This window comes from Chrysochloris asiatica, unplaced genomic scaffold (assembly GCF_000296735.1).
Source record: "Chrysochloris asiatica unplaced genomic scaffold, ChrAsi1.0 scaffold00004, whole genome shotgun sequence".
NCBI lineage: Eukaryota > Metazoa > Chordata > Mammalia > Afrosoricida > Chrysochloridae > Chrysochloris > Chrysochloris asiatica.
In genome coordinates this window covers 18201200-18215461 of record NW_006408522.1, presented here as the reverse complement: position 1 = coordinate 18215461, position 14262 = coordinate 18201200, and the positions used below count along the sequence as shown (strand labels likewise).

Sequence of the window (14262 nt, the reverse complement as noted above, 5' to 3'; positions counted from 1 at the left end):
CATGATCCACACAATTGAAGGACTTTGTGTATTCAATCCCATGATTTCCAAGTTCCCTGGCTTTTAATTTATTCTCAGTCCTCTTACTTATTGGTCTTTCCTAGGCTCCATTCTTTCACACTTCTCTTTTCACTCTACATACTCTCTATGTAGAGATCATATCCATTCTCATGATTTTGACAGTCTCCTTTATGCTAAAAATCCTATATCTTGATGTCTAGTCCAAGCCTTCAGTAACCCAGAGTACATTCCTACCTGAAACTTATTGGCACCTGAAATTCAAGTTCAACTAAATACATCATCATTCCCTAAAAATTCCTTTTATTTTTTTCCCTAACTCACTTGGCAGAGCACCATTCATCAAATCACCTAAACTAGAAAGTTCTCACTTAATCCTTTCCTCCTCTTGTCCCTCACTCCTCAATCATTTTTTTCTCTCTCAGTCTTCCTCAAATTCATTTCCTTCTCCTTATCTTCAAAATGGACTCTTGGTGTGGCGTTGTGGGTTAATGTGCTGGACAGTAAAGTTGGTTTGAACAGCAAGGTCGGCAGTTCAAGCTCATTGTCATTCCTCAGAAACCCTATACAGGATCGCTATGGGTCGGAACTGACTCGACTGCACTTAACAACAACAACAACAAATCCACACTGTGGCACTAGTGCAAATACCCATCATGTCTTCCTTTTGAAAACTCCTCTCTAGTCTTGCCACTCTGAAACTCACATTTCTAAAAGCTCTTCCTCCCATATTAACCTATTTAAAATACAAATCTAATGTTGTCGCTTCCTATTTTACTTCACTAGAGTTACTTGGCAATTATTGTTTACATTCATTTTCCACGTAAGATTTCAAATTTTATTCAAAAAATCTTCCGACATTTCAAAAAAAGATTCAAAATACGATAGATACAACTTACCTAACATATCAGACAAGACCCTTCTACATATCTTCCAGTCTTACCTCTGGCCACACCAGATCTAGAATGTTTCCCTAGATATTTGGGCTCCGCCAGCTTAAAATTATTAGAATGTCACATACATAATCCCTTTTTTTTTTTTTTTTTTCTTTTCACTGTAATTTCTACCATGTTGTACTGTTCCTTATATATAATTACATCAATGGTTATTGGTGATTGGAATGCAAAAACTGGAAACAAAGAAGGATTTGTAGTTGGAGCTTTTGACAATAATGGTAGAAACTGTTCCAGATATCACATGATGAAATTTTACAAAACCAATGACTTATCCAATGCAAATACCTTTTTCTATTAATATTAATGGCAACGACAGATCTGGTTTGGTGCTGTGAAATAAATCACTGGACAGCAAGTTCAGTTTGAACTACAAGGTTGATGGTTCATACTCACTATCTGCTCTTTGGAAACCCCATACGGGGTCACTATGAGTCGGAACTGACTGGACAACACTTAAAAACAATAATAGCACTTCCTTCAGTGTGACAAAATTAGGGTTTAATGTCTATACTTCTCATTTGAGGTATGCATTTTTTATTTAATCATATCAGGGACAAGGCTTTAATCAACTTTGGATCCCTACCACTGAATACGGTGCCAGAAGATGTGGATCTGTACTGAATGGGCAGCCCATAAATAGAGACAGCTCTGACCAGTTGGCTTTAATATTAAAATAGGTAAAAGTTTAACGAGAAAGCATTAAAATCAATGGAGCTTAGTCATAAGAGTAGTATCATTCTAGGATTAGGCTATGAGTTGAAGTTATGTTTATTTTCTAAACAAAATTTAAAGTGTTAAGTAACAATTTATTTCAGGAGATTTGTCCAACTTTTAGATGGCTATTATCTGTTACCATTAATTAGAAGTGCGTAATAAAGATTGTATTCAACTCTTTGTGTTGTTAAGTGCCACCAAGTGGGTTATAACGTGTGGAGACCCTACATAGGATTTCTGAGCTGTACATCTTTGTGAGAGCAGAAAGCCTCATCTTTCTCCTGAGGAGCAGCTGGTGGGCTCAAACCACCAACCTTGTGGTTCACTGTCCAGTGCTTAATTTACAAAGCCACCACTCTCCCAGTATTAAATTGTTCTTCTTGTTGTTAAGAGCCTTCACATCAGCTCTGATTCATAGCAACCCCGTATAGGATTTCTTTGTGGGAGCAGAAAGCCTCATCTTTCTCCCACAGTATTAAACTAGAAAACTCAAAATTATATTTATTTATATTGCTTTGTCGATGTCACCTATACTTTTATATCTAGCATATAAATTATTTGTGAAACATCTCATTGTTTATTTAAAAAACATTGCTTGCAAAACCACAACCACAACCTCATAGAGCATTTTCATCATTAAGCTATTAGCTGAATCAGCACAAAGAGAAAAATAGGAGAAACTTGGTGTTTTTATTTTTTGACATCTCCAAAACTTTGCCATATTGCTCTTATTTGTCCCTCAGATGACTTATAAGTAGTAAGCATTATAATGAGAATTATAATTAATACTAATGTCATTTTAGAAATCCCTTTTTTATTTAACTTCATAAAAATCACACTGCTAGTGCCTTATGTAAGGAGGGCATTCTGACGTTCTCCATTATTTATACTTTAATTTACTGCTCAGCTATTGCTGGAGCCCTGGTGTGGAGCTGCAGGTAGGCACTCAACCTCAAGGTCGACTTGAACTACACTGTTGGTGGTACAAACACATCAGTTGCTCCTAGGAAACCCTATACAGGATTGCTGTGAGTCAGGACCTACTCAACGGCACTTATAGCTGCCAACTTATCAAACACCAAAATTCCGGGATGGCAACCACGAAAAGCGAAGACAGACTATGATGGCTGCATTATGATGGCACCAAATCTTTTTGATAACCAAGAACAAGATTATTGATGTGAACGACCTCAGCATTCACATCAATAATCTTAATGATACGATACAGACTCAGGATAATAAAGTCCTCGTCTTTTATATTGGCAATCACCTATGCTGTTCCTATACCTCTTTCTCCACAAGTATGTGTGGTTTCTTTTCATTTTAAGCCCTTACATCTAAACATTGCATTTCCCATAGCTTTCGACCAAAGGATCTAACAAATAGAATTTTCTGTGAGTTGCTGGGGGTTAGGAGGGTTAGGGAAATTAATGGTTTAGTTCTTCAGTTTAACTTAAATTTTAAGTGTCTCCTGGTGTGGTGTTGTGGACTAATGTGTCAGACTGCAAATTCGTTTGAACTGCAAGGTGGGTGGTTCGAACTCAATAGCTGCTCCTTAGAAACCCTATACAGGGTCACTATGGGTCAGAATTGACTCGATGGCACTTAACAACAACAACAAATACCTTTATATCATTTGTGGCACTTGTAACATATTTTAGTTTATTATAACTATAGTAAAGTTCATTAGTGTTTATTGTTAAGTGCTGTTGAGTAGGTTTCAACTCATAACAGCTCTTTTCAGGGTTTCTAAGGAGCAGATGGTGTGTTTAAACCACTGACCTTGTGGTTCAAATTAACCTCTCAGTCCAGTACATTATCCTTCAGCACCACACGAGGACTTAATTGACTTAGTGTATAATTAAGACAAAATATTTATTGTTTACCTGAACGAAGCAGCAGTCATTGATAATACAATCCCAGGATTAAATTATTCAAAATATGTAACTCTAATGACTTAAATTATTATTAATAATCCTTGATAAAGATTGTTTAAAGTTTTATCTTCATTAAACAACCCCAAGACAAGCTAGCTGGGGTACCATGGGGAGAGCTAAGAGACACCATCACATTCAGGACCACTATGTTGTTAGATGGAGTCCTGGTGTGGTGCTGTGGGTTAATGCGCCAGACAGCAAAGCCGTTTGAACTGCAAGGTCGGTGGTTCAAGCTCACCAGCTGCTCCTTGGAAACCCTATACAGGGTCGCTATGGGTCAGAATCGACTTGATGGAACTTAACAACAACAATGTTGTTAAATAAGGACTTCTGGTAGCATGGTAGTTACAAGTCAGACTGCTAACCTCAAGGTCAGCAGTTCGAAACTACCAGCCATTCTGTGGGAGAAAAATGAGGTGTTCTATTCCTGTAAAGATCTACAGCCTCAGAAACTCTGAACAGGGTCGCTGTAAGTCAGAACTGACTCCAAAGCACACCACCACCACCACCACTATGCTGTAAGATAAGCACTGGACAGTTAAATATGAGGTCAACAGTTCAAACCCGCCAGCTATTCCTTGGAAACTTGTAAACTTGGTGGCACTTAACAACAACAATCAATTTATTTTGGGGTTGTAACTCAGTCCCATTATTTGTGTATGTTTGTTCTTGTTCATTGATGTAAAAGTCAGAGACACTGAGATGGAGTATCAATTTCTGAGCTATGAGAGCAAAAATGACCAGATTAGGTTTTAAAAGTGTTCTTTCTCCATTCAAATATTTCATCATATTATTTTATCATAAAGTGTGCTTACAATTTTCAAGTCTTTTGTTATAATTCAAATGAAACAGGTCTCCTTGAACAAAGAAATGGGACTGAATACTTGATACATCTGATGACTGTAAATAATACTCTTTTTCAAGGCTTTAGAAAATGTTCACCAAGCAGAAAGGTAACATAATTCAATTGATCCTCACTCTTCATCTGTTCTCCTTATCAAACCCTCCTTATAACGAAGTGCTTAGAAAACAGAACTCTTTATCAAAGAAATTCTTTTGTGAATAACACCCCAAAAACTAGACCAAGTCATTGTTGGTTGACTTGTTAGATCAGTGTGTAATGAGAGGAGGGCCTCTTGGTATTTCATGGATGCAAGAATGCAAGTGTGAAAGAACATCATTCTGAGTAGAATGTGGAATTTCAGAAACTGAAATGAGTGGAAATGTTGTTGATTCAAGAGTTACTGCCTCTAGGTTACTGCTTTCCAACAGTGCTAAAGTCCATTAAAAATTGTGCTTCAGGTGTGTTGTCACAATGCTGTTGTAGTTGAAAGAAATTATGCATGTATCCCAGTGACAAATCACATTCTAATGAAGCCCATTCACAGTTGTAAATAAGACTTTTCAGAAGGCTGAAATGGATTTTAGAGATTATGGAGAGGGTCCTCTCTTTTTGCTTAGATGTGGTTGAGGAATTACTTCATTGCTGGCATTAGAGCATATGATATTATGTGAACGACTTCGTTTCTGATCTCAGTTTTTCATGTGTTTGTTTTACAGGCACTTTTCATGTCTGTCATCTAAATACATGTGTCCTGGAGTCCCTGCTGTCATGAGCACGCTGCTGGCTAATATAAATGCTTTCTACGCACACACAACGGTTTCAACAAATGTACAGGTTTCTGCCTCAGATCGTTTTGCAGCTACTAACTTTGGTGTAAGTACCTATCTATAAAAAAAAACAAAAACTTTAATTCTTGAAATCTGAAGAAGGGGCATCATAGGGACTATTTCCTTGCTTAATGGGTATTCATTTGAAATATTTTTCATGAGGTAACATTTTTTGATAGTCAATATGAACCCTCATTAAATTAATTTCTGTATCTGAAATTATCTTTTTAGTGGAGGGTTGGATTTGGGGTCAGTGATAAATTTTATGAGAGGGTAATGGAATTAAAAACAGAAAATCTCTGTATGTAAATTTGGGATTCAAGTCAGGTACTATTCCCTGGTAAATAGGAGCGTGACGGCCTTCTCTGAAACCTGTTAGAAAACATTTGTTGACTCATTCTGGTGCTGGTGGATAACAGAACATCCTCCAAGCAAAAAATAAAGAAATATAAAGACCCTAAGAGAATTGTCTGTACCTAAATCAGGCTGTCCACCTGAGGTAATCAAATGGTTCAAGAACACTTTAAAAAGTAGATTGTTTTAAAAGATAGGGACCTTAAGGAGTTTAAAAAATGTATCCCTTGTATCCAAAGATTTTTCCATGCTACCTATTATTGGAATCCTTTCTTTACAACTGTAATCAAATTGAAATTGATAAAACTGGAAATGAAAATTTAAACTAAGAATAATTTCTTAGATTTGGCGAGGAGCAGCTAAACTAAGGCAGTGTCAGTGGAGATGGACAAGAAAGAATGGATTCTAGAGTTATTCCAGTTATGGAATCAACAGTGTCAAGAGCATTTGGTGACTTTAAGGATGTGGAGGGTGAGGGACGATGAAGACTTCTAGAAAGATGCCTGTATTTCTGATCTGGGCCACAGGGTGGGTAGTACTGCTGCTCAATACTGGGAGACAAATATTTTTATTCTAATTTCTTTTTCCATGGAGTTAGCTAAGATACAATATAGAAAAATGATTCCTATGACACCATTGTTACTTTTTCTACTGCATCTCCAAATTGGTGGTCTGAACAGATACTCATTACAATGTTGCTAGAAATAAAAGTTTCAAGCATGTATAGAGAGTACATGGTGGCAGCCACAATGGGATCAAACATAACAACAATTGTAATGATGATACAGGACCAGATAGAATTTTGTTCTGTTGTTCATGCAGTCACTATAAATTGGAATCTGCTCAACAACCCCTAACCACAACAATATAGAGCAGAAATAATTGAGACCCAGCCTCTCTAATAAATTAGCAGATACTTTCTGTAAACCCATTAGAAAAAGACAAAAAACAACAGTCCTGTTGTTTACTCTTTTTCTATTATTTTCATCAAAAAAGAGAACATGTATGTGAAGTGAATGGAGTGAGTTAGAATGAATCAAAGGTAAAAAATAACATCCAGTAAAAAAGAATATTCTTAGGGTTGGAAATCATGGTGTTTTGAGTTCATTCAAATTATATGTTAGTTGGCAAATCTGTTCAATTATTCCAGCCTCAGCTTCTCAGTGTGCCAAAAGAAGAAAATAATTATTATTCTAATATGTCTGTCACATTTAAGATGAATGTCAAATGAGATAGAATATCAAAAGCTAATTTGTAAAAGTTGAAGGTGCTCTAAATATACATTTATTCAATGGCCTCATTATCTGACATTTTGCAATTTTGAAAATAGGTGAAAATCTATATATTTTTCACTTTAGCAACATATATCTGGCAGTAACAAATGCTGATGTGTGGAACAAAAATAACATGGACTGTGATGGTTAAGGTTATGTATCAACTTGGCTGTCCAGGATTCCCAGTGGTTTGGTAATTATGTCATTTGGCAGTTACCTAATTCTGTAATTTGACACTGATATAGTCATCCTCCATTTTATGATCTGATGCTGATGTAGTAGTCATCCTATATTTTTGCATAATACCAAGTTTTGCATATTGATCTGGTCTTTGGAACCTAACCATGTTGATAAATGAGCAGTGGCTGTAGAAAGTATGAGGATTCAGCCTTTCCTGTTCTACCCAGGATATAAACACAACATTGTCAACTACTTTTTATAGTTTACACATGAACTCTTACAGGAGCTGGTGCCAAAGGACTCTGCCTAGTGAGATAAATAAAATACTATTTGGACCAGATACCAAATCATAAAACAGTTTTGTTATTAAAACCTCATTTTAGTAACAGTAGCCAGTGTCTTGGGATTTTATCTGTAATAAAGACTTCCATGTAATGAAACTATTTTGCTTCTAATGCTCCACCTGGGTTTATCATAAAGCATAAGCCAACCTTGTGGAGCACTGAGCCTTTCTACTTCTGAGAACAAAGATGCGCTTATCTGATTAATACCCAATATAGATGCTACTTGGATTAAAATTAGATAACATATTCCTTTATGCAGATCCAAAGAACAGACCCTACATTGATTTAAGTACAGTTCAAGTGGTTCAGTGGCAGTATGATTAAAGCAAATTTTGTTTTGTAGTTAATACAACCTTTAAAGTTGGGTCAAACAAAGAAGTCCTTTAAAATTGCTTTTTGATAAATTAGTGATTTGCTATGTGAATTTAACTATACTGTTTTCTACCTATTGAAAATATTGCCATTTGCTGGATCAAATATTTCAATGTAAATGTCTCCCACCTTCACTTCAGGACCCTACGCTTTTATTCACCTCACTACTGAACCCATTACTGTCTCTTAGGACTCACAAACATCATTATTTTGGCAAATTTTCATCCTTTTTAAAGTTATCACCCAGAAATTTCCAGTCTCCAAAAAGTAAACCAATGGGAAAAGCTTTCTTACTAATAACAATTGTAAAACACATATCTTTAAGAAAAGAAAACCACTACTTTTACCAAAATTCAGAAGTTGGGGTACAAATGTTATTGAAAGTCATGGTGTGATTGAAATATACTCAAGAATCAAAGTAAAGGAACTTCTCAAGGATAAAATCTTTGAGTATAAAAGGAAGAGACAAGAAAAATAAGATGAAAATGAGAACAAAAAATATTATATTATGAAAGACAAAAGGAAACATTTTTAAGCAAAAAGAAGTGTAAACATTGTCAGTTGTAAAAAGTTCAAGGAAAATGGTCAATGAAATAAACCCTTTGTGTTTGGCAATCAAGAGTTGATCATACAGTGGAGCAGTTGATTTCATGGACATGTTCCGTGAACAAGATAGGTGAGGAGCTATATAAACTAGAGCCCAGACATGTACTAAGATACTCTGTAACCATTAAAACGAAATATTTAGGAACTGTTCCTGTCACTCAGCAATGTTCATAATGCAAATAAAAGGTGTGATAAAATCTCTGTGTAATCTGATGTCAACATTAAACATATAGATAATCATACACACACAAACAGATGCAAACTTGTTTAGAAGTAATACTTGAAGGAAATGCCTTAAAATTCTATCAGTGCAGTTAGCTGGTGGGATTATAGCTGACTTTTTTCAATGTTGTTTGGTATTCATCTTTATACTAAATTTAAGAAAATTTCTATTGATTTTATAATAAGAATGTATAAAGATATAAAAGAAGACTTTTCTATTAAGTAACTTAATTCAGAAGGCATAAAAGAGATTAGCAAAGAGAAAGAGGTTTGCCATGTTAAATTTTTGTTGTTGTTTAATCTCAAATTAGGTAGGGATTTTTTTTTAGATTTATTAAGAGATTTGAACATATTTATAAATTATTAGGAAAGGAGCCCTTTTTAATAGAGAGCTTGCAAATTCAAGAAATGAATAAATAATGTAATAATCCCCCCAAAAATAAAATGAAACTGAATTCAAGAAGACAAAAACAGGGTGGAATAAGAATTCGTGCCTTTGAATTATGGTGTTGAAAAAATAAATTGCATATACTATGGACTGCCAAGGAGCTCTCATAGCGTAGTGGTTACAAATCGGGCTGCGACCCTTAAGGTCAGCAGTTCGAAACTACCAGCTGCTCTGTGGGAGAAAGATGAGGCTTTCTGCTCCCGTAAAGATTTACAGCCTCGGAAACCCTGTACAAGGTCGTTATGAGTCGGAACCGACTCCACGGCACATAACAACAACAACAACAACAACAACAACAACATGAACGCATCTGTCTTGAAAGTGGTACTGCCAGAATTGTCCTTGGAAGCAAAGATAGTGAGACTTCATCTCACATATTTTGGGTATATGATCAGGAGGAACCAATCCCTGGAGAAGGACGTTATGCTTGGCAAAATATTGAGTCAGAAAAAAAGTGGTCTACCCCAACAGAATGGATTGACTCAGGGGCTGCATCACTGGGCTCACACACAGCAGTGATTGTGAGGCTGCACAGCCGCAGGCTGTGTTTTATTCTATTGTATGTAGGATTGCTATGACCTCAACTGAAGTGACAACACCTAATGACAACATCCTTTGTAATGAATTTCTGAAATTTGAAAAATAGCATGAATGGGATTGCTAACATACAAACCGGAAGTTGAAAGATTCATGCCCTGTTTTCTTAATCTTCTCTGTGGGGTAAAATGAATGATCATCTGCATGGCCTAAGTTAACAAACTGAAAGAGGTTGGTAAAGTTCTGGATAAGTTATTGAAAGGAAAAGGAACCCTGGTGGTACATTGGTTAAGTGCTCAGCTGCTAACTGAAAGATTGACACTTCAAACCTACCAGCTGCTCTATTAGTGAAATGAGCACTAATTTTACCTGTGTTCCACTGAGTGTCAAGATGGTTTGGAGTCAAGACGATCAAATTTATGGCAGTCTGCTTCCATAAATATTGTTGTTGTTAAATGCTGTCAAGTAGGTCCCAACCCATAGCTACCCTGTTTAGGCTTTCTGAGGAGCGGGTGATGAGCTTGAACCCCTGGCAAAGTTGCAGTTCAAACTGAATTTGCAGTGCGGTGCTTGAACCCACAGTGCCACACCTGCCTTGGAAACCCTATGGAGCAGTTCTACTCTATCCTCAAGGGAACAGAAAGAGGAACTTTCTACAGCCACCTAAGAGGAATTCCTAGTATAGCTGATGGTTCACTTGATGTTGGATATCATGCAATTTTTGTAGTAACAATTCTTATAGTTGTAAGATTTTTTCAGTTTCTCCTCATTCTGATAATAATGCAGCAGCAGATGTAGCAGATGGTTAGATTACTGTAGGCTAGAGTTTTGCATAAAAGAAGCAATAGAAGGATGAGGAAATTTGTATATAGATGATGTTGTCAGAGAGAAGTTGAAGTGATTCACTATGGGGTCTAGGTTTGATGGAAAAGACATGAAAAAATGAGATACTTCATTCAAAAAGAAAGACAAAGTCAGAAAGGAATAGAGGACGGAGGTAGGATATATCATATATTCTATTTAAGATTTCAAAGGGAAAATATTTTAAGTCTAAGATGTGGTTATAGGATTAGATTGTTGAAAATTGAGTGGGAAACAGTGGTGTGCATGAATTAACTTCTATTTGCTTGTAAGAACTGACGATTAAATTTTCAGGAATATTTAGAGCTGGTTCTTAAACACAGCTATCATTGAAATTGGCCCCATTGAAAACATTTACATCATGAAAATTGGTAAATGCAATAAATCAATAAACCAAGACTTGTATTTTCAGAGATCTGTTTTACCTGTGTTCCACTGAGTGTCAAGATGGTTTGGAGTCAAGACGATCAAAGAAATAAATGTCTCCATGGGGACTGAAGGTGCCCATATGTAGAGTGGAGTCTTGGTGTGGTGCTGTGAGCTAATACATCAGACTGCAAAGGCATTTGAACTGCAAGGTTGGTGGTTCAAGCTCACCAGCTGCTCCTTGGAAACCCTATGTTGTTGTTAGGGTCCATCAAGTTGGTACCGACTCATAGCGACCCAATGCACAACAGAATGAAACACTGCCTGGTCCTGGGCCAACCTCACAGTTGTTGCCACGCTTGAGCCCATTGATGCTGCCACTTGGCCAATGTGTTTGTGGTCCATGTCGCTGGGGATCTGCCTCTTTTTCTCTGACCCTCCACCTTACCAAACATGATATCCTACTCCAGCGACTGGTCCCTCCTGACAATATGTCCGAAGTATGAGACATGAAGTTTGGCCATCTTGGCCTCTAAGGAGCACTCTGGCTGCACTTCTTCCAACATAGATCTATTGGTTCTTTTGGCAGCCCACGGCACTTTCAATATTCTCCTCCAACACCAAAACTCAAAGCATCAGTTCTTTTACGGTCTTCCTTATTTACTGTCCAGCTTTCACATGCATATAAGGTTATTGAAAATACCATCGCTTGGGTTAAGCGCACCTTAGTCCTCAAGCTGATATCTTTGCTCTTCAACACTTTCAAAAGGTCTTGTGCGGCACATTTACCTAATGCAATGCATTGTTTAATTTCTTGACTGCGGCTTCCATGAATGTTGACATTTGATCCAAGAAAAATGAGGTCTTTAACAACTTCAAACTTTTTTACATTGATAAGAATGTTGTTTATTTTTGGTGAGGATTTTTGTTTTCTTTATATTGAGATGCAATCCATACTGAAGGCTGTGCTCTTTGATATTCATCAGTAAACACTTTAAGTCCTCTTCACTTTCAGCAAGCAAGGTTGAATCATCTGCATATCACAGTTTGTTAATGAGTCTTCCTCCAATCCTGATGCCATGTCCTTCTTCATATAACCCATCTTCTCAGATTATATGCTCAGCATACAGGTTGAATAAGTATGGTGAAAGGATACAACCCTACAAACCCTATACAGGGTTACTATGGATCGGAATTGACTTGAAGGCACTTAACAGCAACAACAACAATATATAAATCAGGGCTTGAAAAGGAAGGAAACTCTATGGGCAGGGGTCAATATTTCAGATTAAAAGATAAATCTTTAAGGAATTTACTTAGCAAGTTATCTTAACACAAAAAGGAGTAAAATATTACTTAATAAAATTCATGTTTCTCTAGCTGTGGTTTTTTCCTTAGCATATATACCCCATTTGGAGTCCTGGTGTGGTGCTGTAGCACTGGATTTTAACCACAAGCTTGGCAGTTCAAACCCACCAGCCACTCTTCAGAAACCCTATGCAGGGTCGCTATGAGTCAGAACCAACCCAATAACATTTAACATCAACAATGAACACATATCCTCCTTAACACAGCTAGTGCTAGACAACAACAAATACATTAATAAATATTTCTTTACTATTAATACATTCTTTGTGCCCTTGCTCATCTAATATGCTAACTTATTAATATATATATCCTTTATATGCTAGCTCATATAAGGAGCTATGACAGTTTCTGAAAACCCTGAAAGATAAGTGTTGACCTCTACTCTCGGAGCTCAAATTCTAATGGCATAGTTATATAAGCATGCGTTTAAAAAAAAGAAAATCAGTTTAAAAATACAGTAAGTGACAAAAGAACTTATACTTAAAATTTTGCTTTGAAATTACAGAGGAGCAAGTGACTAATTTTCTTAGAGATTCGTGGGAGCATAGCAAAGCAACAGGGCTGTTAGTGATGAGTAGTATATCAAAGTTCAAGGAGCAGTAGGAAAAATTTCTTAGGCCTAAGAATTCACTTTGAGTAATGATAAAGTGGCAAAAGAACAGATCTGTGTTGGAAGAGGTGCAGCCAGAGTGCTGCTTGGTGACCAAGATGGCCAAACTTCGTCTCCCATACTTTGGACATATCAAGAGGGACCAGCCTCTGGAGAAGGATGTCATGGTTGGTAAGGTGGAGGGTCAGAGAAAAAGAGGAAGACCCCCAGCAAGATGGATTGGCCAAGTGGCAGCAACAATGGACTCAAGTGTGGCAACAATTGTGAGGTTGGCCCAGGACCAGCCAGTGCTTTGTTCGGTTGTGCATTGGGTCGCTATGAGTTGGTACCAACTTGATGGCCCTAACAACAACAAAAATAAAGTGAAGTAAAGAGAAAAAAAAGTGCGTATGTAGTAGTCTGCCTCCTGAACAGGTCAAATACAATGGAAGATAAAAGTAAGACTGTGACACTTTTTTGGCATTAGATTGTTGAGAGCCTTTAATGCCTCCCAAAGTTTGGATTTCTCTCATAAAGCAGTACAAAATTTTTTGGAAAAGGTATAATCTGATTGAATTTCTGCTTTAGAAAGATCATTCTGTAGAGAAAATGTGAAAGGAGAGAGATAGGATGGGTCAAACAGAGTTCAGTTGTAGTGATGGAAACCATTCTAGTTACTTTAAACAAAAGGAGACTTAACACAGGGCACTAGATCTTACAATATCATCTGAAGAACTGGAAAAGAAGGCCCCATGAGAAATCTCAGGATTCCACAGTGGAATTAATTTTCCCCAGTAGCTGCTAACCTTTTTTATAACAGGAAGGTGGGAAATCAAGACACTGCCTATATTACCAATGCAACATTCTTTTCAGAACCACAAATGTTTAGAACCAGACACTGAAAAGTGAATTTCTTCATGACTGTTCTTTGCAGCATAAGTCAAGAAGAAGGAAGTTAATTGATTGCTACTTCATGTTGCTTTCCACCTATAACGGTGCAACTGTATCAAATAGGCAGAAACTAAGATCATTGCAAAAACTTCACTGCAAGGGGGTTTGAGAAATACATTTTTTAAGTTTTCCAGTTTCTGGAATACAAGATACACTAAATAAAGGAGAAATGAGTAAACCAGTGCTTAGTGTTGGACACAGGAATTCTAGAGGGAGGTTAGTGTGAAGAACTACATACTAGTCGTGGCCTAATTAGTCATGCTGAATCTAGACAGTGGTTTAGAAGAACAAAGAAAGAAGTGGCATGGAGAATGAAAGAGTAGATGTGGAAAACATTTTGCAGTCTGTATGACTTGCCAAATGATTAGTTCTAGACTAAGGGCAAATTCAAGTTTTGTGCTACCAGATTCTTAGAAATTTGAACAGGGAAGCCTCTTTAAGAAGACAAAACAGTCAATATAAAATTTGTTATAAGATTATTATTCATAAATTAC

The 14262-nt window shown here is 36.8% G+C and overlaps 1 protein-coding gene across 1 annotated transcript in view; it reads left to right on the top strand.

Annotated features, from left to right (window-relative positions):
- The window catches only part of UNC13C (unc-13 homolog C (C. elegans)), a 769914-nt gene that overhangs the window by 374178 nt on the left and 381474 nt on the right, over positions 1-14262 (top strand). The window contains exon 13 of the mRNA XM_006831631.1: positions 5186-5342. Coding sequence (XP_006831694.1) covers positions 5186-5342 — 157 coding nt within the window. The remainder of the gene's footprint in view (positions 1-5185; positions 5343-14262) is intronic.